Below are 27,819 nucleotides of genomic sequence, written 5' to 3'. Positions count from 1 at the left end.
TTTATTTAATACTAGTGGAATTCAAATAAGAATAAAAATAAATACTCTTTCTATCCCAAAATATTAGTCATTTATTTCATTTTTCATTATTCCAAAATATTAATCATTTTTTAAAAATCAAGAATTAAAATAACATGAATTTCTTATTTTTTTCCTTCTTTTAAATTCATTAATATTAATATTTTTTAAGTGTAATAATTGTACTACTAAAAGTAATTTTGAAAAGTTAATAATATTTTTGAAATGTAATAATTTTACTATCAAAAAAGTTAAATTTTTCAAAAAAAAAACAAATATTTTAAGATGGGTGGAGTACTAAAGAAATAATATTATAATGGAGTCTTTTAGGAAGCTGGTAAAAAGTCAGTTTCCAACTTTTTATTAATTTTGAATCATATCACATCTCACATAACTTACCCACAAAAAAAAAAAAAAAAAAAACTAAAAAAATTAAAAAATTATTTTTTTACCAACTTGCAAAACACCCTCGTATACATATTGTCTAAGTAGTAATAGTTTTTTAATAAAAATCTAAATCTTGAATTCAAACCTTATATACGTTTTTATATAATTTTTTTAAAAATAAAAATATAATAAAGAAGGTTTGAACAAGTTTTGTATTAAAAAAAACGGATGGTGTTATAATTAATTAGTGAACAAAAATTAATTCGATCAATATGATTTCGATATCCGATCAATATGATTTTTTTACAGGCATATAGTACTCTATGAATTCTACATATTGAACAGTTCAGATTATCAAAATGAGACTCGTGATGGGCCCCACAGGCTGAACAACACAGTCCAAATAGTTGCCCCCGAAGGAGGCAATCATTTCCTTATCTCCTACAATCTGCCCAGAAAAGGTGCCGTACAGTCTATTACACTTACTTCTTCTATACATTAATTTATATAATTTTTTATTACGCAATTTTTTGTAAAAAACAAAAAATTAACCTAAACATCTATCTTTTTTTTTCAATTTTTTAATCTAAAAAAATAAAAAATACACTTATTTAAAACATTCCAAATAACTTTTAAATTCAATCCTGACTTAATAATATGATCAACAATGATTCATCCCCCCTTTTCCTCCCACCCCCTTTGACCCCCTCTCTCTCTCTCATTGGTTACCTTTTCTTTTTCTTTTTCTTTTTTTTCTTGCTCCCCCAATCACCACCTGCCACGTGGCAAAGGAGGTGAGGGGGTGACCCCCAAAAGGGGTCCCAAACATTATTCTAATATGATAGATGTTACAAAGTGCTCGAGATAGCTTTGGACTTTATAGATTGGCCTTTTCTTGGATGAGTGTGACCAAGTTCCACTAGAGACTAATATTGCACTAAGGATCTTCTAGAGTGAAATTTTCCTAAAGTTTCCTAGAGTGTTACATTGTGTGGTTCAGATTTACTGGCAAGTCACATCAGAAAAATTGATGTGACTTGCCAGTAAATCTCAACCATACAATGTAGCACTCTAGGAAACTTTAGAGAAAAATCACTCTAGAGGATCCTTGCTCTCTGACGGCACACAGAGATACAACAAAAGTACGTCATACATGCAAGGTGACAACAACAACGACAAATCATGATATTAAATTCATGTACGGATGATTGTATCCGACACGTTGTCTACATCCTAATCTTATTCACATAAATAAAATATATTTTGTAATTAGTCTAAAATAACAGAATTCACAATTTTAAGTACATAAACAAACTCAACTTGTGATTGATGTGAACTAATGGACCTCGTATTGACTCTATTTTTTGTTTAATAGAGTCCATCTACTTTTTAAATGACAGGTCTATCATTTTAGCGTAAACAATAAATATTTATTTAAATTACGAATTATTTTTTATAATTTTAGAAATTATATTATATCATTTAAAATTTTTAATTTCATAACAAATAGAAAATTTAATTAATAAATCATCAACTTAATTAATAATTTTTAATAATGTTAAAATTTTATTTCAATTAATAATTTAGATAGTTTTATTATTGTATATGAGAACAATTAAAAATTTATTTTTTTAGTCAACTTTGTTAAATAAAAAATTCTGACAAGAAAATATTTATAATTTTTCAAACCATAAAAAATTATTCATATTTTAATTAAATCTCAAATAGTATATTTATAATTTTTTCTTTTTATTTATTAAAATGTGAACAAAATTATTTTTTTGAGTGATTTATATTTTGTATCATATCTCAAATGCCGGTGATGAAACAAATTTTTTTATGGGTAAATTACAAATACATTCTCTGAGATTTGTTTAAAATGCGAATTGTCCATTGTGATTTGAAAAATTACAAATATCTCCCTATCAAAAAAATTTATTTAATAGAATTAATTGAAAAAAATGAATTTCCTAAATGTTCACCTATATAATAATAAAATTATCAGAATTATTAATTAAAATAAAATTTTAACATTATTAAAAATTGTTAATTAACTTGATGGTTTATTAATAAAAGGACATATTTGTTATGAAATTAAAAATTTTAAGGGGCATAATGTAATTTTTAAATCACAAGAGATAATTTGTAATTTAAATAAATCTCAAGGAGTGTGTTTGTAATTTATCAAACTTTTTAGTGTTACGAGTGGTATTGATGTGACAGTAAACACTACCTTCATGTAAATACCTTACACATCATTAAAATTACGTTAATGGCATGTTTGATTGGAAGATTAGAGTATAGGATTGAGATTATTAATCCGTGGGCCCAATTATCCTATGTTTGTTTTGACATTTTGTTTTAGGATTATCAATCCAATGGATAATTAATCCAACAAATTTGTAGGATTATTTGTAACGAGGTAGGGGTGAGATTGTGAATACCACACTAATTTGATTGGATTATTAATACATCACTATTAGTCTTGTAGAATCAAACATGACCTAAAACTCCCAAACATTATTCACTAACATAAAATATTTGGGGCATAAGATCAAGAATATCTAAGGCCCAACACCAGCGTCATCATCTGTATATAAGATATATATTGACTACCTGTCATCATATCTATATAAGATATATACGGACTACCTGAAAATGAACACAAAATTGTATTTGGTTAAGGAATTTAAGATTTTCGGCAAATGGGTTCTCTAATGGCAGGTTGGGACTCACAAGTCCCTGATCCTAGAACTGGTAATCTTGCAATTTCTTTGTTTTTGGTTTCATACAAAATAATACTCTTAATGGTTTTTCTGATGGAGAAGTGTGATTTTGCAGCGGAAATCCAGAGGAACCAGTCATTGACAAATGAGGGGATTGAGGCTTACTGGAGGTCAAAAAAGAAAGTTGAGGAAGAACATCTCAGAGCTATTTCTGATCTACTAATGAAGAGCAGTCAGGTGTGTGATCTCTATCGTAAATTAGCCAGTTTAGAATTTTATATATGTGAGGACCTAAATACCTATTTTTAAAATATTTATTTTGTCTCAATACTTTTTTTTAGATATTGATAAGTAAAAAAATAAGCACCACGTATAAGTAAATAAATTTGGTTAATAGGACCATCTTTCTACATTTTGGGTAAGGGTGCAATTTGGGTTGCCCAATTGAGAAACCCGGGCCTAATCTGAATAATTTATTTATTTATGTATTTTTTTTGGACCAGGACAACATATTTTCAAATTTTATTGTGATCAAAGGGCAGTTAAAAAGTCTAAATTAAATTGGGATTAAGTTTGGAGAGCTATACTTAGAAATTTGAACAATTTGAAACCCAAATTATACATGTCAATAAATTAAAAATGTTAAATGTAATGTAAACTATTAGCGGTTTCATTATACAAAAATTATCTAAAATGTTAGATTGAAGTATGTAGACTTATGATTGTTTTATTTTATTTTTCAATGTTAATAAGACTCAATTTTTTGAAAAAAAAAAGGGGCTCTTTTTTGATAAATCTTATTTGTAACTATTTTATTCCATAAAACCCAAACTATTTCTGAATATTCCATTAGGTCCATTAATTGTAAAATGACGAAATACCCCTCCTCCGCCTCTCCCGCGTGTAACCGATTCTGCCAAAACCCATTCTCATTCCAACTATTCAATCCACAAAATTTCCAAAACAAAAACTAAATCATGAAACCAGATTCACATCGCCTCCAGTAACCCTAGATTCACATCGCCTCACCAACGTTATCATCGTCCACTGTCGACCCCAGATTCCTCTTCATCTCACCGCTGCGAAGGTTCACATCGGAAGGAGGGTGCTTCTTCGTCGTTGGATTGAGTTTATTTCATCCACTGAGAGTGACCATACCCACCCACCATGAGGAACAAAAGTAAGAAATACCATCCCCCCTTCTGCTTTTCAATCATAATGTGATCACCGATGTATACATCCACCTTTTGGTTTTCGGATTTGAATTTGTAAACATAGATGTTTTCAGAATTGATTTTGTAAACACAGTGTATAATGATGTGAACATTCACATCAGTGTATAATGATGTGAACATTCCCATTAGTGTTGATTACTTGGTAAACTTACATTAGTAGACACTAATGTGAACATTCACATCAGTGTATAATGATGTGAATGTTCACATTACTGTCACTGTTGATATTGTTGATTGTTGATGTCCACAGAACCCCCAAATTTCACTCAACAATGTGATCGAATATGATGTAAATATTCACATTGTCACATCAATGTCATACTTATTTGTGTTGTTGGGTGTTGTTTGGTGCTGTTGGTTCCACCCTTTGATTTTCAGCCAATGATAACATAATGTGATCACTCATGTAAACACTTACATTGCCATATAACTTTTGTTGTTTTCGTAATTGATTTTGTAAACACAGATGATGTGAACATTCACATTAGTGTTGATTACTGGGTAAACTTACATTATTAGACACTAATATGAACATTTACATTAGTGTATAACGATGTGAATGTTCACATTACTGTCACTGTTGATATTATTGATTGTTGATGTCCACAGAACCCCAAATCTTCACTCAACAATGTGATAGAATATGATGTAAATATTCACATTGTCACATCAATGTCATACTTGTTTGTGTTGTTGGGTGTTGTTTGGTGCTGTTGGTTCCACCTTTTGATTTTCAGCCAATGATAACATAATGTGATCACCCATGTAAACATTTACATTGCCCTATAACTTTTGTTGTTTTCATAATTGATTTTGTAAACACATATGATGTGAACATTCACATTAGTGCTGATTACTGGATAAACTTACATTACTAGACACTGATGTGAATGTTCGCATTACTGTCACTGTTGATATTGTTAATTGTTGATGTCCACAAAACCCCCAATCTTCACTCAACAATGTGATGGAATATGATGTAAATATTCATATTGTCATATCAATGTCATACTTGTTTGAGTTGTTGGGTGTTGTTTGGTGCTGCTGGTTCCACACTTTGATTTTTAGCCAATGATAACATAATGTGATCACCCATGTAAACATTTACATTGCCCTATAACTTTTGTTGTTTTCAGAATTGATTTTGCAAACATAGATGATGTGAACATTCACAGTACTATACTAGGTAAACAAACATTAGTATACACTGATGTGAACGTTCACATCAGTGTACAATGATGTGAATGGTGAGATTACTGTCACTGTTGATTGTTGAATGTTGTTTGGTACTTTTGGTTCCATTCTCTGTTTTTCAGCCAATTAAATGTTCTTATTTGAACACCCAGGTCTTCCCAATAGATTTTATGGCAAGCGAAAGAGAGGCGAAACCCGTGCCAAAGCCAAACCTGATCAAACAGTTGTTCCTGAAGAAGTGAACATGAAAAAAGTTAACTACCGGTCAAATTTAACTAGATTGGTCAAACTGTTAAAGGATACCAAAATTACAAGTGGCCAATTGAAGTGCCTTCAAAAAACACCGTTGTGGCCATTATTTGACTGCTTGATCAGTAATAAAGTTGACCTCAACCACTGCATGAAATATGATGATGTCATTGTACGTATAGTGCAGACATTCGAGCCATCTAGTGGGAGGTTTTACATTGGGGATAAGAACATCCAGATTTTTAGAAGCGATGTATCACTAATTTTGGGGGTGGACTGCAGCACAAAGTCGATGGACCTCTTTTATGGTGCAAAACTAACAACTGGCATCACACACCAGATGTGCAAGGATGTTAGTTGGTTAAGTGCTGCCAAAATACGAGAAATTCTGAGCGAACTATTAAAGGGCACCAAGAAACAAGACAATGAAGAGGTCGCAAAACTAGTTTGCATGTATGCATGCGTCAAGCTCTTCTTCTCTACGTCCGGAGAAACAATTGGATGGGCTTTCTACTCATACATGGACCCATTAGACAACATGATCGAGTATGATTGGGCTGAGAGCATTCGAGCAACCCTGATGGGTTCATTGGGCCAAAACTGTGGAAAACCAGGACGAGTCACCGGATGTGTGATGTTGTTAATGGTAAATCTCATAAAACTTATTCTATATTTAATATGAACATTACTGATGTGAATGTTCACATTACTAGGCAATGGAGTGGAAGTTGACATCAATGATGTAAACATTCACATTACTGTTCAGTAATGTACAAGCACACATTAGTAGACACTGCTATAAACATTCACATCAGTGTAGATTGATGTGATGGTAGCACCAAAACAAATTTGGAACATTCACATAACTGATGTGAACATTTACATTACTTGGCAATGGTGTGGAAGTTGACATCAATAATGTGAACATTCACATTACTGTTCAGTAATATATAAACACACATTATTAGCACTGGTATAAACATTCACCTCAGTGTTAATTGATGTAAACATTCACATTACTGGCCACTGGTGTAAACATACACATCAGTGTTAATTGATGTGAACATTCACATTACTGGCCACTGGTGTAGACATTCACATCAGTGTTAATTGATGTGAACATTTACATTACTGACATTTGTTATTTGTTTCAGTACTGGTTGTGTAAGAATACAACAATCTTACAACCCCGCAACCCCAATGCCATTCCACGATGTGTAAAGTGGGACCTCACAGCCTTACATAGCAACATGAAAGTCCATATCTTTGGCTAAGTTTGGTTTAAATGAGGTAGAAGTACAACCAAAAATATTGTGCCCATTCACATAGTCAGACAAGGAACTATCTAACTAACATAATGTCTCCAACTGCAGGTATATGGCGGCGAGCTAATGGTATCCCCAACTGAAGCAAAGATGTACCATCATACAAAATTGAATGTGGAGCCCAAACCTGAGGTTTTGTCAAGTGCACTAGCAAAGCAAGATGAAAGCACTGATGATGAAAAAAAAGACAATCAACACAGTGATGACAGTGATGGATTTTCTGGCGATGCAATGGACCTAAATGATGTTGGACATGACATCAACCCCAACTTTAACACCCCCAATGCTGAGAGAGGTATCATCATAGCACAACCAACTGAGCCGAACATTGTGGATGTACTTATAAAAGAAAACCAAAAAGCTTGGGGTCTTCTAAGACAATGGGAAGGGAAATACAAACAGTTGGAAGAATAATGGAAGTTGAGGGCAAGGGTGATTGCTGCCCTTGAAGCCAAACTATTTGACCAATCGGGCCTATCCAATATGGACATGGACATGAAGAATTGCGTGGAATGGAAAGATTAAGAAATTCAGCGGCTAACAAAGTTGGTCGTGAACTTGGAATGTGAAAAAACAATTCTTCAAGACCTTTTTGACGATCAGTCCGTCCACATTATCACTCAAGTTGAAGCACAAAAGGCTCATGACAGCCTTAACAAGCATCCCACTGCAGCATTGGAACACATTATCAGCCCACCATCGAGGGTAAAGCGCATCAAGCAGAAAGTGTGGAAAGAGCACCGGTTGGATGAGTTTGAATACCCTAACTTGCCTGGTCAAAAGAAAGGGAAAGAGGGAGCCGAAGAGCAATCCCATGCAATCCAAATTGCACAAGATTTAGACAAGCAACCACAGAAAAAAGAGCCAACACAAAAAAAAAAAAAAGAAGTTAACCTTGAACAACAAACTCAAGGTTTGGGCCAGCATGAGCAAACTCAAAAAGCAGAAGGTCCAAAATTTGCACAAGAACGACGGTGATGAGTAAGTGATCTTACATATCCCCAACTGAATTTTTTTTTCTCATGTTCAGTTCACATACATACTTAATAAATTAGATCATTTCATTAATGTGCAATGTTGACATTAAAATTTTCTGTAATCACAATGCACAGGTTGCTAGTGTGGCAAGGGGACTCGAAGACTAAAGATGTGTATTTTGATGACATCATACATATCATCAAGGAAGAATCAATAACCAACAACGTATGGAAACTGTAAATGTGTACAAAATACAGACACACACAGACACACACATTGTAAAGACACTGTAAACAATGTACTGCCACCCCTTTGTTTCTGCAGGTGATACATGCATATGGTGAAATTCTACTTGAACTACAAGGGCTAGTCAACCCAAGTTTGGAGGATTCAGCATTCATCTTTACAAGCACATGTTTGGTAACCACTAGACTTTTGCTTTGTTTATGTTTCAATAGATGTGAATGTTCATCTCAGCATTATATGCTTATATTGCTAACTTAAATGATAGGCCGATGTGAATGTTGACGACAACATAAAAATGACATATGAGAAGATGCACATTGACAGATGTGAACATTAACATCATTCACAGTGAAAATTATATGCCTATTATGTTGTTAACTTAAATGATACACAAATGTGAATGTTAACAACAACATAATATAACAGGTGTGAACATTCATATCTGTAATGCATTGCATGACTGTTTCACAAATTAATAGATGTAAACATTCACATCACTAATTAGTAACAGATGTGAACATTCACATTATTCACATCACTAATCATTGACAGATGTGAACATTCACATCAGTAACATCACTCACATTAACAGATGTGAACATTTACATCATTCACATCACTCGCCATTAGCACATGTGAACATTCACATCACTCACATTAACAGACGTGAACATTCACATCAGTAACATCACTCACCATTAGCAGATGTGAACATTCACATCATTCACATCGAACATTGATATAAATACTGGGTACATCATTGTACGCCCTTTGTGTGCAGAAAATCATGCAAAAGTACCCCCCTTACAAGAGAAACAAACTGATTGATGTACACGTCAAGGAGTATCAAGGCCAGAGATTCTTAATCTTCCAAATACACGACAACTTCCACTGGACAATTGTTGTGTACGACGTGATAGAGAATGTATGGAGGCATTATAACTCGCTGCGCCCAGGAGAAGGCATACATGACCCACATATTGACAAAACACAAATAGTGGTAAGTGGCTGACACATATAATACTTGTATGATGTGTAATATTGGAACTTGGACGTATGCACTGCCTTGGTTGGTGCCTAATATGAAATTTCATTGTTGGCAAAGGGACTACTTAGAGGCTTTGGTGCACAACATTGGACCATCATCACCATTATGGACCAAATTATCAAGCCAAAATACTTCGCAAACAATCATATCAGTAGACATCTGTCCTCAGCAAGCATCAAATTCGTAAGCCTAAAATCGATTTGTACACATGTTCCACAACCACTACCCACCTAATTTTCAAAATCTAACAAGAATTTTGCATTTTCAGGGTGGATTGCGGACCTATAGTTTGTTACATCATGAGGGCGCATGTATACCGTGAAGACATTGTTGCCAGCCTAGATCGCTTTGAATAGTGTCAAATAAGAGACTCATTAGTATACCTTTTTCTGAACCACAGAAAGACAATGCAATGTGAAAACCTATAGGTGGGGGGGTGTCCACCTATCAATGTTACCCAAATCTGTTATCCACATTGAAGACAATTTAGTATCAATACGTTTTACATATTAGAGGAGACTAGCTTAATTGTAAATCAAGTCCATATAACTGCTTGTACAAATATTTTTCAATCAATATATGTATATGCATTTTCAGGGCTATTTTGCGTTGGTCATGCACATTGAGATTGTGTTTTTTTTTTTTTTTCTAACACATGGCATGATGTGAATGTTCACATCACAGAATGATCGTACACCTTCTTATGTTTTAAACCATACTACTGTAGACACCCCATTTTTGACCGTCTTTAAGACTTGGACGTCACCGTTTGAACACTCGGTGATCATCCACGTTTGTGTTCGTCTTGAGTTCCCGGAGGTCTCGGCTACGCGCCTTGCCTGAGGATCTCTCGACTCGACTGTGTTGTGTTTGGTTTTGCACCAAACACTTGTGTTTTTGTCTGGAGGGCAGGGAATGGCTTGTTGGCCATCCCCACTCCTCACCGGCCGTGTCTTCTTGCCACCGGCCATTGGTGATGGCCGGTCGGCACTTTGTATGGTCGACCGGCCATTTAGTTGGCCGATGGCCTCCTTTTCTAGCCGGTACCACATTGTTGCCTCTTGCAGGCATGGTGCATGCCAGCTATGCCAGCTGGGATGCACAGACCCTTCCCTCACACACGTGTGTGGCTGTTTTGGCCCCTTTGCCCCCCTTTTTTTGATCCAAACTTCTTCTAGAAGATTGCACCCTTTGCTCAAGCTTCTTGAGGAAGCTTGGCCCTTTGTCTTAGCTTCCTCAAGAAGCTTGGACTTTTAGGATAGCTTCTCTTAGAAGCTTGGTCCCTTTGACCCTTTCATTTAGCTTTTCTAAGAAGCTTCAAGCCTTTGCCTCTACATAAGGAGACCTCTCTTCTGCATTTGAGAGGTTCAGCAAAATCAGACCTAAAACATATATATTCTGATATATATATATATATATCTTCCCTCCCTATATCTCCCTCTCTCTCTTTATTTGTGTGTGTTTGGGGGCCTAAAAGTGTATTTAGTTCTTAGTTTTGTACTAAGTCACCTACTATTACACCATACTTCAACTTTGGAGGTCTTGAGGGTTTTTTCTTGGAGCTTTGGGTCGGTTTTGATCAGAAGAAGAGGGTTGAGCTTGCTGTTCTTGAAGTGTTCTTCAAGGGTAACACTATTTACTTTATATTCCCCAATCTTGCACTAGTCTTTAACCTATGTTGCATATTGATTTAAGCTTTGTATATAACTGAAAAAAGTCTTGTATTTGCATGCTTAAGATCTTTCATTAAGGTCATTTCGGTGTTGGGGGTCGACCTGCCCCTCTTAGGCCTTGTTTGGCCCTTTTTGTGCTCTCTTTGATAAGCTTTGGGGACTTTTGTGTATTGGCCTTCTCACCACTAAAATCTAGTGGATTTTCAGTGGTGAAGAAGGGGTTTTGAAGTCTTGCATAGGGGAGGGACACCTCTCTCCCTTGGTCTCTCTTTTGTTTGCATTTTTGGCCCATAAGGGTAGCATGTATGATTAGTTGTTCTTGGCTTCATTTAAGAGGTTTTTGGGTGTTATTGGGTCATATTATGCCTTTGTTTTTGGTCGGATTAGTGACCCCTTCCATGCTTAATATACTTGCTTTGTATTCCTCTCTTTTGCCTAGAAGTGCATCATGTATTTAGTCTATCATGCTCTTATGTTTTGGCCTAACTTTGTGAAGTTCTTAGCCATGTCTTACCATGCTTGAGGTCTGTTGGGAACTATTTTGGTCAAGTTTGCCATGTTTAGGGTAGCCTCTTTGTATTTTGGCTTGTGAGCCTTGAGGGTGTGAGTCATGAGCATGCTTTAGTCGGGTTATTTTAGCGATTTGGAATCACTTCTCTTGCTATTTCAACCCCTAATCCATGCTTGTATGCTTGCATTCATCATCCCTTTCATGCCTTGAAGGATTGTTCTTTTATGCCTAGAAATCAGTCATTGTGTATGATACCATGTTTAGGCATTTGAGGCTACCATATCAGTGGGTTTTGGGGTGTATTTTGATGCATAGAAACTCTTTTTTTTGGTTTCTTAGTTCACGCCATGAGTGCTTGGGGTAGGTGTTGAGCAATGCTCTCTTTTGTGGCCTTGAATCCCTTTCATTTTTGCATACATTCCCTAGCATGTTTTGGCATCATTCTTGGAATGCTTTTCAGAGTTTAACATGAGTGTTTAATTTCCATGTATATCATCTTTGAGTGTTCTTGAGAGTAGCCCTCCATGCTTGGGTGATGGGCCTTGGTGCGTGCACACTTGCATGCATAATTTGTCCCCTTTTGCATCATCTTTTGGCCACTGTTTTGGGGTGTGGCTGAGGCCTCCTATTTCGGTTTAAGTCCCTCCTTGTGTATAGTTGCATGTTTGACATATTGCCTCTAATTACGTGCTTACATTATACCATGCTTGCATCATATGTTAGGTTGTATCGCATTGTAGCATTGCATACTTGGCACTTTACATTCTTGCATGATAGGTTACCTTGCATTTGGCATGCCTTGTAACTTAGCCTCATGTTGCATATCATGGTTAGTAGAGGCCGATCTTTGGATCGGGCGAGAGGGGGTGCTCATAGCTGACCTTCCCCAATCGTACCCAAATTCCCGAGCCGAGACAACTTTGGCGATGACGGACACGTGGCCTTAGGCAAATGAGTCAGGGTTTCCTAAATTCCCCCCAAATAAAATATTTAGGTGGTGACTCTGTATCTGGCAAAGCAGTCCATGTTTGGCATTTCTTTTCTAAAAATATGTTTTGTCAAAACGATTTGCCGGATTTGAACTCTTTGGTTCAGATTAAGAACCGTGACTAAAATGGAGTCCGAACTGTAGCGTGGGGCCCACGGGCGCGTCTACAGTTTCTGGTGACTCCGTTGGGGATTTAGAGAACTTGACTCGAACTCATGATATCTTGTTTTGACTACGCTTATGTGTTTCTTTGCATTGCATGTGCATTGGTGCGCCTAGGATACCGTGTTGGCCATCTGTTATTCCTGAGCGATTTATCGGAGGCTCGGTTTGAGAAGCGTGCCATAAGGCTGACCGGTTGCGGGCTCTTCCGGTATGGGAACACAAACCCCGGTTTTACTGGGGCACCCTTTTTGAACATTCGACCTAGTGCATATTCGGAATCCATAGTGATCATTCCAAACTAGGACAGGTTGCTTACCCGATAATAGGTTGTTTGAAACCGTTGCGTGCGTAGTGAAACCCTAGCTCCTGACAAAATAGGACAGGGAAACCCTACCCCAACATAGGGGTGTATTGGCTCTCATTTACTTGCTATGTGCTTTTAGAGTGTATCTCTACAGGGAATGCGCGAATCAGTTTGCAAGTTTGAGAATCAGGCCTGCGGGCACCAGTGTTTGAGAATCAGTTATCTGCGGGTGTCAGATTCAGTTTTTCGAGGACAGTGATTCCGGGGGGATAATAATCAGCATTTGAGAACAGTCTTTTCAGCTTATTGACTACGTGTTGTTGTGCCCAACTGCGTGTCATGTGTTTATTTAAGCCGTTATGCTGTCCGTTTGTCTGTTTATTTATTTCCTTATATGCTTTATTTATCCTTTTGCTAGGGTTGTTTAGCACGATTGCTTCTAACCCAGTAGATATTCCCCAAGCACTCTGGACTAGAGGTCGTCGACTCCATCGATCTGAGGATCTGGTAGATGGACAACCAGTGTACTACTCACTACCCTCGGTTACTAAACGGAGGACAGTTAGGCAGAGGATATCAAATCAGCAGTCAGTTTAGAGGGCTTTGTCTACTCCACCTGAGTACAGTCGAGATCAAGGTTTTGTTTCTCCCGTAGAAAGGGAATATATACCAGTAATTCAATCAGATCAGAGTAGTATGGCAAGCTTAGAGGAGATGGTGCGCCAGCTTCAAGAGAGCATGAAAACAATGCAGCAAGACGTTGTCTGACAAGCGGAGTTCACCAAACAACAGGCCACAGTTGTGGCTAAACAAGCAGAGTTAATCGTAAGGCTGCAACAGCAAGCCGGAGCATCTGCTTTGCATTAAGCTCCTCCCTCACCAGGAGTTCCAACACTCGGGGAGACAGCTAATGTTCAGAATGATACGGACATTCCCACAGGACCACCTCCGCCCCCGATCCTACCCCAGTTATCCAAAACACCCACCAACCTACTGGACTCCCCCTTCGAGTTCGAGACAGATGCCACAGCATTGAAGTTGAGCAAGCTTGAAAAACTGTTCAAGAAATCCCAAGGAGTCAAGACCATCCTTGACATTGAAGATGGATATACCGATACAGTTGTGACACTGCTTGACAGATTCAAAATGCCGCATATCGACTGATTTGATAGATCCGGGGATCCCATGGTGCACCTGAGATTGTTTTCAGATATCTTAAGGCCAATGGGCCTCACCAGACTGCAGAAGTTGTCTCTATTCGGCCGGACCCTGTCGGGTGTGGCGGCCATATGGTATGCCAAATTAGAAGATGATGTCAAGAGAAACTGGGACGAGATGGCTGAGACCTTCATTGCACAATACTCGTATAACATGCAAATCGAGATTACGACCCGTGACCTCGAGACGACAAGGCAGGAGCCTAAGGAGAGCTTTTTGGAGTTCGTGACCAGATGGAGGGCCAAGGCCTCGATGATGACCCTAAGGCCCACAGATAAAGATCAGATCAGGATGATTGTGCGCAATCTCTAGCCTAAGCTGATGCAGAAAATGATCGTGCTCCCCTTCCCTACCTTTTCAGATCTGCATGAGATGGGAGTACAGATCGAGGATGCCTTGAAGCAGGGCTTAGTTGATAATGACCGGGAGCAACCCAGAAGAACTTTCAATCGCAACAACAATGTAGGCCCGAGCGGCGTTACAACTGCAAGAGCCTCAGAAGTGAGCGTGGTCACCACCATTCCGCCTCCCCCTCCAAGACCCATGGCAGCTACGCCATTCTCCGGTGCGTCCGGAAGCCATACACAAACAGCCAAATACCCACCCAAAAACCAAAGAACCTTCGCTCCACTGTATATGCCCCTGTCCAAAGCTCTGGGGGTTTTAATCAGAAAAGGGCACTTGAAGCCCCTAGAGTCGCGGCCATTACCGGAAAGACTTCTCCCTACCCACAACCCAGCCAAATATTGCGCATTTCACCAACAGCACGGTCATGACACCGACCAGTGCTTCCGATTACGTCATGAGGTTCAAGATCTCATTGATAACGGGGTGATTTTGCCTCCCGAGAAACCCAATGTTGCAACAAACCCTCTCCCACCGCACAACCAAGCTCCACCTCCCAAAAGAATCAACTTTATCCAGACTGGGCTCGTGGCTTACGATCCTAGCATATATATCACTCCTTCCCACCTACCTAAGCCGGAGGTGTTCCTTCTTGATTGCACTGACTTGTGCATGTTACACATCTCCAGAACCCAACCTGAACCAATGGTGGTGACTGTCAAAGACAGAACAGGGGAAGTTTCAGAGGAGAATGGGGTTGTTGAGCCAGAATCTAAGGAATCTGGGAGTTTCGTTGAAAAGGTATACAGTCCGAGTGACTACATTTTGTCGGCAGGCCAGGATAGATCAAGTGTGGAATTGCCGGCAGGGGCAGAACTGTGTGTGATCCAAGGGGATGGATTTGGATAGAGGACAGATGGTTTGACGACTGTGGAAGAGGACCTTGCCAGCCTCTAGTTTTCAATGACCAAGATCCAGGGGACGCAACAGTCAACTGGTTTGATTATGAGGAATCGGTAGAGGCTACCGGGTGGCTGGATGATCAACTGGATGTTGTGGAAGAGTTCCAACTAGAACGAGGCACGACAGGGGCGAGAATGTCAGTGACGGCCGAAAGGGCCGAAGAACAGAGTACATCGCCGGAGAGCGTCGGTGTCGAGAATTTCGCTCAGGATCGGAGCATTTTGAATACAGGAATTATGGAACAGCTAGCTGTATTGACACAGTCAGAACAAGAAAGGTTTGAGGATTTTGAGAGAATCAGGAAAGCTAAAGCCCATGTGGGAACTGAAAGTGCTGCGTATACAAGGACGGAGAATGCTACGAGCATGTGGATGGAAAGTACTGCGAGTGTGATCATACCGGAGCCGGACAGGTGTCTGTCGACTGCCGATAGAATGTGGTGGGAAGACGACGATCTATGTCTTGCCCACACGAATGAGGATTGGGGAAGTAACCAGCCGGATGATACCTGGTACATCGGCGAGGTCAATCATATGACAAGGAGTGGACGGTATTTCCAGCCTCCACATCTAGATCAGCCAGAGGCGTCTGGGAAGGATAAGGAAGCTGAAAAACAGAAGGAGAAGTTACTTGAAGATGAGGCTGTGCTCAAACAGCTTAAAAAGATACAAGCAGACATCTCTATTTGGGGACTGCTTATAGCATCGCGAGTGCATCGACAAGCTGTCTTATCGGCCATGGACAAGGCCAAGCTCTCAATAGACACCACGCCCGAACAGCTGGTGGGCTTAGTTTTTCTGGGAGGAGCTACCCCGATGTTAACTTTCTCCGACAAGGAATTGCCACCTGAGGATGTGAATCACAACAAGCCACTCTACATCTCTGTGGAGTGTAGAAATAAATGGATACCGGTGGTTCTTATTGACACAGGGTCCGCCATCAATGTGTGTCCAGCAAAGACTGCCTATGCAATCGATTTAAAGACCGCGGACTTTGTGCCGACAGCCCAGGTGATTCGGGCACACGACAACACAAGCAGAGAAGTCATGGGGACAGTGAAAATTCAGACCAAGGTTGGGCTGGGGCAGCATGAAATTGACTTTCACGTCCTAGAGGTTCCCGCCACTTTCAATCTACTCTTGGGGCGGCCGTGGCTGCATCAAGTGAAGGCAGTTTCTTCTACCTCGCATCAGATGGTGAAATACCCCCATGGAAAAGAGTAGCCATTGTTTTTGGAAATTCGTCGATCCATTCACCGCCGGAAGTATCTACGCCAGTTTTGGAAATTGAGCACGGTATGGAGGATGTGTTCATGTCGGGTTTTACCCTAGCTGAGGCTTGGGTTGTGCAAAACATCATGGCTGTTAATGAAGGGTTGTATGTCAGTGCTCAGTCAGTATACCTCATGAATAAGCTCCAACACATCCCCGTGATGGGATTGGGAAAGAGTGGCCGGAAGGGCGTCGCAACATTGGCCGAAGCGCCACACAACCCACATACCTTTGGCTTGGGTTATCTGCGCACCAAAGATGATTGGATAAGGAAATGCAAGGAGATGGCTGGGAGAACCAGAGCGAAGCAGGCAGGGAAGCCTTTTGAGTTAATGCACCGACCCATCCAGGGTACCCTAAACGGACGCTTCGTCCGGGAAGGGGAGGACTTTCCGCTTTGTGGCTTCCCAGAGCCATGGTTGAACGCGGAGAGGAAGCGCGTGCCAGGGTTTGAGATCTTCTTCGACTTACAGTTATCTGGGGATGACGTTGCCGAAGAGCAGACGAACCCGTTAGCTGAGGCTGAGCAGAGCAAGAAATTGAAGTCTGAGGACATTGAAATTGAAATGGGCGTAGCACTGGCTTGTCTACTTTCTGATCTTCTGATCGAACAGAAGTGCTTGGGGGATAACTTCTCGGTGTCCATGATCGGGAATGAAATGGCTGCGGACCTACCCGCAAACATTTTGGATGCATCTATCGCACCTTCTCTCATTTGGTAGTACGAGGAGGGATTTTTGTCAAGCAGCACCAGGTCAGGTAGTGAGCCGGAATCTGATTCCACCGAGTCTTGTGAGTTGGAATCAAGTTCCAGCTCGACTGAGTCTGAGTTGGGTATTCCTGGGGGTGACAACCCAGATGCCACAGTCCTGTCCAGGTCGTCTTTTTCTTTCTCTTTTGAGTCTGTTGTAATCGAAGAATTGGACGATTTGGATGTGCTTAATAAGAATGATGTGGCTGTAGTTTCTGAGTACTTTTCTATGCCTTTGATTTAATTGTTTTGATCAGGACTTTCAAAATTTTGATGAAAACGACGAGGAAGAAATTTCTCCGGTTTTGCAACGCTTAATTGAACAAGAGCAGGAGAGATTCATTAAACCCTTAGTGGATGAAATCACTACTGTGAATGTTGGTATTGAGAAGGACCCGCGGCTGGTCCAGATTGGGTCCACGTTGTCTTCGGAGGAACGCAAGCGCTTAGTTGCTTTATTCAAGGATTTCAAAGATGTTTTCGCGTGGTCCTACGAAGACATGCCTGGAATCGATCCTGAGATTGTACAGCACCAGATCCCTCTTGATCCCGAGGCCCGACCCATCAAGCAAAAACTCAGAAGGATCCGCCCGGACTGGGCCATCAAGATTAAGGAAAAGGTCACCAACCAAATCGACGTAGGCTTCTTGCTGGTATCCGAATACCCGACTTGGTTGGCCAATATTGTTCCAGTACCGAAGAAGGATGGCAGGATCATGGTATGCGTGGATTTCAGGGATTTGAACAGAGGCATTCCGAATGATGACTTTCCTTTACTGCATATCGATGAGTTAGTAGACTTCACAGTGGGGCATGCTTTGCTTTCGTTCATGAATGGCTTCTCAGGCTACAATCAGATTGTGATGGCGCCTAAAGATCGGGAGAAGACTGCTTTCACTACCTCGTGGGGGACATACTGCTACAGAGTAATGCCATTTGGGTTGAAGAATGCTGGAGCTATATATCAACGGGCCGCGACCATAATATTACACGACATGATCCCCAAAGAGGTAGAGGTGTACGTGGATGACATGATTGTCAAGTTGAAAGAAAGAGAGGGCCACTACCCCGCTTTGCAAAAGTTCTTCCAAAGGATCAGAGAATTTCAGTTGTGGCTGAATCCTCAGAAGTGTACGTTTGGCGTTACAGCGGGAAAAATACTGGGGTTTCTGATTACACAGAGAGGTATCGAAGTCGACCCTTCCAAAATCAAGGCCATCTTAGAAATGCCACCTCCAAGGACTGAAAAGGAGGTGCGAGGCTTTCTGGGTAAAGTGCAATTCATAAGACGGTTTATCTCAAAATTAACCTCGACTTGTGAACCACTTTTTGGCCTCCTGAAGAAAGGAAAGAAGTTCCAATGGGATGGCCGATGCCAAGCTGCTTTCGAACAAATCAAGGAATACTTACAGAATCCACCCGTGTTGTCACTGCCAGAACCGGGGAGACCGTTGATATTATACCTTTCAGTAACTGAGACTACAATGGGCTGTATGCTCGCGCAAGAATCAGAGGACAAAGTGGAGAGAGCCATCTACTATCTGAGCAAGAAGATGCTAGAGTATGAGACTCGCTACACACCATTAGAGAAGGCTTGCTTAGCCTTGGTATGGGCTACTAGGAAGCTGCGGCACTACCTGTGAGCTCACTCCGTAATGTTGGTTTCACAACTGGATCCCATCAAATATCTTTTCGAGAAACCGGCACTTATGGGTAGGCTAGCTCGTTGGTTGTTGTTGCTTTCCGAATTCGATCTGAAATATGTGATGCGCAAGTCAGTCAAGGGAAGGGCAGTAGCAGAATTCTTAGCCGATCATCCCATGGAAGGAGGTGAAGCAGTTGAGTATTTATTCCCAGATGAGGCCATTTTGCATATCGAAGACGAAACTTGGACGATGTACTTTGACGGAGCGTCAAACCAATATGGGTATGGGATAGGGGTGTTGCTAATAGCACCTGACCATTCTCGTATCCCTTTAGCATTTAAACTCTGATTCAAAGTCTCGAACAATGAAGCAGAATATGAGGCATGCATTGCCGGTCTAGAAGCAGCCCTGGAACTAGGGGCAAGACTATTGGACGTTATTGGGGACTCAAACCTTGTTGTATCCCAAGCTAAGGGGGATTGGAAAGTCAAAGAAGAAAAGATGATAATGTACCATCAGACCTTGGACCTGCTGGTTCCTCAGTTTGAGAAGCTAAACTTCACTTATCTACTAAGAGAAAACAACAGGTTCGCAGATTCACTTGCAACTCTATCTTCCATGATAGACATCCTGTTTGGAGTCCGGATGCGTCCAGTCATTATCGACCAGAAATTTGTGTCGGCTTACGAGTCAATTGCCGCTATAGATGAGGTTCAAGATGAGAACCCCTGGTATTACGATATTTGGAATTTCTTGGAGAAGGAAGCGTATCCACCAAGGGTAAATGCCAAGGATAAAAGGGCAATCAGAAGAATGGCCGTTCAGTTCATCATCTGCGGTGGTAAATTGTACAAGAGAGGTCATCTGGGAATGCATAAGCTGTGCGTTGAAGCTGAAGAGTCGAAACGCCTGATGGAGGCCATCTATGGAGGGGAATGCAGTGCGCATATGAATGGGGTAATGCTAGCGCGAAAGATCCTCAGACAAGGTTATTATTGGTCCACCATGGAGGAGGATTGTATCGGCTTTGTTCGGCGATACCACAAATGTCAGATCCATGCAAACCATATAAACATTCCGCCGTCGAAGCTATACAATATGACTTCGCCATGGCCATTTTCAGTTTAGGGAATCGATGTGATCGGGGCTGTTACTCCGAAAGGGTCAAATGGGCATGAGTTCATCTTAGTTGCGATAGATTATTTCATGAAGTGGGTTGAGGCCCAATCTTATGCGGTGTTGAAGGCGCCGCACATTGCAAAGTTTATCAGAAACAACATCATCTGTCGATATGGGGTCCCAAATGATGTCATTTCAGATAATGGTTCCCACTTCAAGAAGGAAGTGATTGACTTGTTGGAGAAATACAACGTGGCTTTTCATAAGTCATCCACATACCAGCCACAAACCAATGGAGCGGTTGATGCCGTCAACAAGAACATCAAGCACATACTGCAGAAGATGGTGGAAACCTGCCGGGATTGGCTAGATAAGCAGTCGTTTGCTCTGTGGGGCTATTGGACTTCGATTAGAACTTCTACTGGGGCGACCCATACTCATTAGTTTATGGGATGGAGGCTGTTCTACCTATTGAAATTGAGGTTCTGTCATTGCGAGTATTGGCTGAATGTCAAATAGCCGAAGCAGATTGGCAGCAGCGTAGATTTGAGGAACTCATGCTCTTTGACGAAAGAAGACTGAAAGCACTGTACCATGTTCAAGGTTATCAGCGCAGAATTGCCTGGGCTTTCAACAAGAAAGTTAAGTCCAGGAATCTAAAAGAAGGAGATTTGGTGCTCAAAGACAACTGAGCTCCCATCCATGACCCTGGGGGCAAGTTCAGACCCAATTGGACTGGCCCTTACATCATCAAGTCTATCTGGTCAGGTGGAGCTATGGTTATGATGGACCTAGATGGCCTAGAGTTCTCACAGCCGATCAACATGGACAAGTTGAAGAAATATTACCCCTGAGAGGCTTGCTAGGCCGAAAACCGGAAAGGGCGACCTAGGCAAAAGTTAGAGCATAGAAAATTTGAAATTATAAAAACTGAGCTCGCAATGTTGAAAACCCGCAAATGGCGGCCTTGACAAAAGTTAGAGCGCAAAAGAAGAGTGAAAATACTCGAGTATACCTTAGCCTGAACTACGTAAGGCTTGATTCCTATCTTTGGAATACGTAGGCAACTTCATCCTAAAGTTCAGCCATAAACTTTTTCCCGATCAACTTTGTCCATTTGATCATCTCGGCCATCTTTGTCTATTCAGCATTCAAGAGTTCGGTTATGATCTCCAGTGAGTGCTTTTCAGACTAAGGGCAACTTTCCGTTGCCATGAAGTGCGGCGGTACTATTCAGACTAGGGGGAACTTTCCAGTTGCTAGGATCCGAGGTTGTGCATCTCAGTGACAAATCTTAGGCGTGTCCAGTTCTGATCCATATCAAAAATGGTTTTGAAAAGTTTTGATAAAAGTTGACTTTGTTCAAATTAACCTTTTTACAACTTAGACCATTTTTTGACCAAAGAGGAAAATTTTCAGTACCCACAACCTTCAATCTAATTGATTTCAATACAGAGTTCTCTTGCTTTTGCATACAAATTGAAGTTGCTTTTTATTACATTCATAAAGAAAACTTGAAAGTACTAATAAAGCAATAAATTCGGGGCATAGATAAGTCAGGTGCTCCTGCGCCCCCTCCCAGAGCTGGTTAAAGCCTCCGATGCCAAGCTGGGCCCAATTTGTGCCTCTTCATTAAGCCAATCTATGCACTCATCAAAAAAAGTGCAACTGAAAGTGGGAGCGGGGGCTAGAAGTTCTCTAGTCCTCCATGCTATGGCGTACCAAGCAAGTTGCGCACCTCGGACTGGGAATGCAGCTGGGTACTCTATTTCCTCCGGCGGGCAAATCTGATCATGGCCGAACTGGCGCTAGAACCGAAAAGGAAAGTAGAACACGTAGTGCGCCAAGCCAATCAACTGAATCTCGGTCTACCGGGACATGCTGTAGCCTATCGCCGGTAGGTTAAGCCAAGGGCACCGCCAAGCAATGTGGTCTGCGGACAAACTGTACATCCAGTCAAACCACCAGCCTTTATCAAGGGCATCGACCAGGCGTTGTCGGAAGAAGTAGCCACGAGCTGAATATGCTGGGCTAGAGTCCACAACATGCAACTTGTCCATCAACCACACCTGGGAAGGGATGAAAAATGAGAGAATAAAGAATAGAGAGGTGTACGATGAGAGAAAAGTGAGAAAAGGGTTTTGTGAGAAAAACCGAGCTCGAGGGCCGAGTGATGTAAGCAATACATATGTGAGATTGGGTGGAAAACATTACCTGTAGCAGTAGTGGACTCCCCGCAAATCTGGTCGTCTCTCGGTGATAAAAGGCATCCAAGCCCATCAATGTTTCGGCCAGAGTCATGGCAATGTAGCTTTTGCCCTTCTTCAAGCCTTGGGCAACCTCGATCAACCGGACACTAGATCCTCTGGAGCTTGAGGCAAGTAAGAAATGAGATAGCATGCACAAACAAAGTGCATATTGCCGAAAACCTTGCCAATGATGGTCACCGCGGTCACCGGCATCGGAAAATCGGCAAGTCAAACTCGGAACATCCAACGTTCCGTCACAAATCAAAGATCGAGCGTCGGGTATTGAGAGCCCACACGTTTTTCCTAAGGCTTGGGCGTGGCCGAAGCGAAGCTAAGGCAAGACTTCTTCATTGCGCTCAGATTCCATCAAAGCTTGGAAATCTTCGAATGTAGGACACACCTCTTGCCCGCCAAAGCTAAAGACATGTGTCACCGGATTCCAAAACCCTACCGCGGTATAGAGAAACGGAAGGTGCAGCGGAGTACGACTCAGAGTGAATAGTGCATTCATGTTGAAGCCTCGAAAATTTAGCTTTTCCGAGCCATCCAAGTTGGCAATCCAAGCTATGTGATTCTGGGCAAGAAACTCTTCCATTTGGAGCAAATCAGTGTTGAATTGAGGAAAACTACGAAGCTGAGGCTCTTTGTAGGGGATAAAGTGTGAGTGGAGGACAGGTGTCAGCATTCTGGTGGTCTTTGCCATTTTTGGCCGGCCGGCCAAATGTAGTGCCGACCGACCACCACTTTTGGCCGATGACTATCTCTCATGGCTGATGGCCTTTCCCTCTGGCCGATGGCCCTCCCTCTTATTCCATAAGCTGTTTATGAGTTGAACATGCTAAAGAATTGTGGTTGGAACCTCCCCCGATGCCTTCCGGTGGTGATCTTGCGAAGTCACGTCTATTTGTTTATCGAGCTATTGTACATTTGCTTATCGAGTTGTATGTCACATTCCTCAAGTCTTTGCATTTGCTTATCGAGTTGTATGTCACATTCCTCAAGTCTTTGCATTTGCTTATCGAGTTGTATTTACACCTGGTCAGCTTATCGAGTTCTTTGTTGTTGCTTATCGAGTTATTTTGTCGTTGGTCAGCTCACCACCTAATTATTATGATGCAAGTGCTTAATTTTCAAACAAAATTTCATTTTCATTCACATTGTTATGTGATGCCATGCGATGAGGTGCATAGAACGTGCAAATGTAACGCCTTTTTGAACAAAATAGTTGTTTCATTTCCATCATGTCTTCTGCAAAAAGATGTATAGTTTTGAAGAAAGTAAAATCTGCCCGAGGCAGTGCAATGTGCTTAAAACTAACAGTAGAAAAGGAAAGTAAAGCAAAGGGAGAGCATGGTAGCAGAGTGTTTGGATTAACACCGGTGGCCTCCCCCTATGATAGATGCACCTCCCGCGCCTTTGTTTGGGTCAATTATATGGTTTAGCACCTTCATTACTCGAGATAGTGCAAGAAAGTGCGCTTTGGAATGTTAACTGGTCTTCGTGTTGACCTCGAGCCATGTCTCCTGTGTGCGATGTTCGGTGCGTGCAAGGAGCATCCTTTCCCGTATCCTTTTGTACCTCGTGGTGTCCGCAAATTGCTTTAAACATGTTGTATTACATTACTTTGATATGACTATGATTAGCACGCTCATTACGCATCCTGCCTTCAACAAATGTCTCGTCTTGATTTGGTTGCATCTCAACAAATGCGAGTAGCATGCCTTCACTATACTTATGCTGTACATGCATTCTAATTCCTTTTTATACACATTGCATGAGTTGTCCGGTTATGCTTTACTTACATGTGTTCAAGTTCCTTTTTATACACATTGCATGCGTTGTCGCGTTATTCTTTACTTACGTGTGTTCAAGTTTCTTTTTATACACCTTCCATGCATTGTCGCGTTATGCTTTACTTACTTGTGTTCAAGTTCCTTTTTATACACATTGCATGCGTTGTCGCGTTATGTTTTACTTACATGTGTTCAAGTTCCTTTCTATACACATTGCATGCGTTGTCGCGTTGTGCTTTACTTACATGTGTTCAAGTTCCTTTCTATACACATTGCATGTGTTGTCGCGTTATGCTTTACTTACATGTATTCGAATCCCTTTCTATACACATTGCATGCGTTGTCGCGTACGCTTTACTTACATGTGTCTATATCTTCACACATTGTGCACGTTGTCACGTGTTCTTTACTTACATGTGTTTAGGCCTTCATAGCATTGTTATGCTTGCCTTTAGTTGCATTGTTATGCTTCCCACTCAATTTGCGTTATCACGAACTTTCAATTGCATTGTCATGCATGCTGCTAATGATATTGTACCTGTTAAGTTTCTCTATTTTACAGACATGATATTGTACGTACGGTTCATTTGAGGCTGGTGCAACCAGACGAACCGAACAGGTATTGTATTCTCCGCGTGAAACGTAGCGAGAATTACATAATTCTCTTACATCCTTTCTGCATTATAGTGTAGTTGGATTCATGTTAGACTGCTTAAAACTGTTGCATTTATTGTATGTATATGCTTCGTTACAGTTTTCTTTGCATGATCATAAGTTATGCTCAGCTTCTTGCATTATTAGTTGCATTTTGCCCTTGCCTTCGGGCGCATATCTTTGTTTGAAGCCTGTATCCATTGTCCAAGTCTTCGGTCTTGTCAAAAATGGGCCGTCTCTGGGCTTTGATACTCACTTCCGTCATTGTTATGACTTTCGAGTTCTGTCAAAGAGGGGCAACTGTAGACACCCCATTTTTGACCGCCCTCAAGACTTGGACGTCACCGTTTGAACACTCGGTGATCATTCACGTTTGTGTTCGTCTTGAGTTCCCGGAGGTCTCGGCTACACGCCTTGCCTTAGGACCTCTCGACTCGACTGTGTTGTGTTTGGTTTTGCACCAAACACTTGTGTTTTTGTCTGGAGGGCAGGGAATGGCTTGTTGGCCATCCCCACTCCTCACCGGCCATGACTTGAGGCCACCGGCCGTGTCTTCTTGCCACCGGCCATTGGTGATGGCCAGTCGGCACTTTGTGTGGTCGACCGACCATTTAGTTGGCCGATGGCCTCCTTTTCTGGCCGGTACCACATTGTTGCCTCTTGCAGGCATGGTGCATGCCAACTGTGCCAGCTGGGATGCACAGACCCTCCCCCCACACACGTGTGTGGCTGTTTTGGCCCCTTTGCCCATTTTTTTGATCCAAACTTCTTCTAGAAGATTACACCGTTTGCTCAAGCTTCTTGAGGAAGCTTGGCCCTTTGTCTTAGCTTCCTCAAGAAGCTTGGATCTTTGGGATAGCTTCTCTTAGAAGCTTGGTCCCTTTGACCCTTTCATTTAGCTTCTTTAAGACGCTTCAAGCCTTTGCCTTGTCTATATAAGAAGACCTCTCTTCTCCATTTGAGAGGTTCAACAAAATCAGACCTAAAACATATATATTATGATATATATATCTTCTCTCTCTATATCTCCCACTCTCTCTTCATTTGTGTGTCTTTGAGGGTCTAAAAGTGTATTTAGTTCTTAGTTTTGTACTAAGTCACCTACTATTACACCATACTTCGACTTTGGAGGTCTTGAGGGTTTGTTCTTGGAGCTTTAGGTCGGTTTTGATCAGAAGAAGAGGGCTGAGCTTGCTGTTCTTGAAGTGTTCTTCAAGGGTAACACTATTTACTTTATATTCCCCAATCTTTCACTAGTCTGTAGCCTATCTTGCATGCTGATTTAAGCTTTGTGTATAACTAAAAAAAGTCTTGTATTTGCATGCTTAAGATCTTTCATTAAGGTCATTTCGGTGTTGGGGGTCGACCTCTCCCTCTTAGGCCTTGTTTGGCCCTTTTTGTGCTCTCTTTGATAAGCTTTGGGGACTTTTGTGTATTGGCCTTCTCACCACTGAAATCCAGTGGATTTTCAGTGGTGAAGAAGGGGTTTTGAAGTCTTGCATAGGGGAGGGACACCCCTCTCCCTTGGTCTCTCTTTTGTTTGCATTTTTGGCCCATAAGGGTAGCATGTATGATTAGTTGTTCTTGGCTTCATTTCAGAGGTTTTTGGGTGTTATTGGGTCATATTATGCCTCTGTTTTTGGTCAGATTAGTGACCCCTTCCATGCTTAATATACTTGCTTTGTATTCCTCTCTTTTGCCTATAAGTGCATCATGTATTTAGTCTACCATGCTCTCATGTTTTGGCCTAACTTTGTGAAGTTCTTAGCCATGTCTTACCATGCTTGAGGTCTGTTGGGAACTGTTTTGGTCATATTTGCCGTGTTTAGGGTAGCCCATTTGTATTTTGGCTTGTGAGCCTTGAGGGTGTGAGTCATGAGCATGCTTTAGTCGGGTTATTTCAGCGATTTGGAATCACTTCCCATGTTATTTCAGTCCCTAATCCATGCTTGTATGCTTGCATTCATCATTCCTTTCATGCCTTGAAGGATTGTTCTTTTATGCCTAGAAATGAGTCATTGTGTATGATACCATGTTTAGGCATTTGAGGCTACCATATCAGTGGGTTTTGGGGTATATTTTGATTGCATAGAAACTCTTTTTTTTGGTTGCTTAGTTCACGCCATGAGTGCTTGGGGTAGGTGTTGAGCAATGCTCTCTTTTGTGGCCTTGAATCCCTTTCATTTTTGCATCCATTCCCTAGCATGTTTTGGCATCATTCTTGGAATGCTTTTCAGAGTTTAACATGAGTGTTTAATGTCCATGTATATCACCTTTGAGTGTTCTTGAGAGTAGTCCTCCATGCTTGGGTGATGGGCCTTGGTGTGTGCACACTTGCATGCATAATTTGTCCCCTTTTGCATCATCTTTTGGCCACTGTTTTGGGGTGTGGCTGAGGCCTCCCATTTCGGTTTAAGTCCCTCCTTGTGTATAGTTGCATGTTTGACATACTGCCTCTAATTACGTGCTTACATTATACCATGCTTGCATCATATGTTAGGTTGCATCGCATTGTAGCATTGCATACTTGGCACTTTACATTCTTGCATGATAGGTTACCTTGCATTTGGCATGCCTTGTAACTTAGCCTCATGTTGCATATTTGAGCCACATTGCATTTTTTAGCCATGTTTGTAAACATGCATTGCATGGTTTGGTTTGGGGTGTCAAACCAAGCATGAGGGGTGAGGTGTGTTCGTACTCAAAGTGAAGAAACACGCCTCAACCGTCGGTCGCCAATGCCCTTGACCCCAACATGATAGG

General features: G+C 41.1%; 2 protein-coding genes across 2 annotated transcripts in view; both read left to right on the top strand.

Annotated features, from left to right (window-relative positions):
- The first annotated feature begins 3,028 nt into the window (after positions 1-3,028).
- Positions 3,029-27,819, top strand: part of LOC114294967 (uncharacterized) — a 32,861-nt gene continuing 8,070 nt past the window's right edge. The window contains exons 1-2 of the mRNA XM_082873041.1: positions 3,029-3,162; positions 3,247-3,368. Coding sequence (XP_082729167.1) covers positions 3,111-3,162; positions 3,247-3,368 — 174 coding nt within the window. The 5' untranslated portion in view covers positions 3,029-3,110. The remainder of the gene's footprint in view (positions 3,163-3,246; positions 3,369-27,819) is intronic.
- LOC145792258 (uncharacterized) lies at positions 5,289-9,978 on the top strand. The gene is made up of 7 exons (XM_082873040.1): positions 5,289-6,455; positions 6,964-7,099; positions 7,183-8,115; positions 8,247-8,337; positions 8,437-8,532; positions 9,140-9,589; positions 9,675-9,978. Exons 3-6 carry the CDS (start codon positions 8,060-8,062, stop codon positions 9,368-9,370), a joined length of 474 nt encoding a protein of 157 aa, XP_082729166.1. The 5' UTR covers positions 5,289-6,455; positions 6,964-7,099; positions 7,183-8,059; the 3' UTR covers positions 9,371-9,589; positions 9,675-9,978.

This window comes from Camellia sinensis, chromosome 6 (assembly GCF_055761805.1).
Source record: "Camellia sinensis isolate YWXY chromosome 6, ASM5576180v1, whole genome shotgun sequence".
Classification (NCBI taxonomy): Eukaryota; Viridiplantae; Streptophyta; class Magnoliopsida; order Ericales; family Theaceae; genus Camellia; species Camellia sinensis.
Note: the sequence above shows the minus strand (reverse complement) of the source record. Positions and strands in the feature narration are given on the sequence as shown.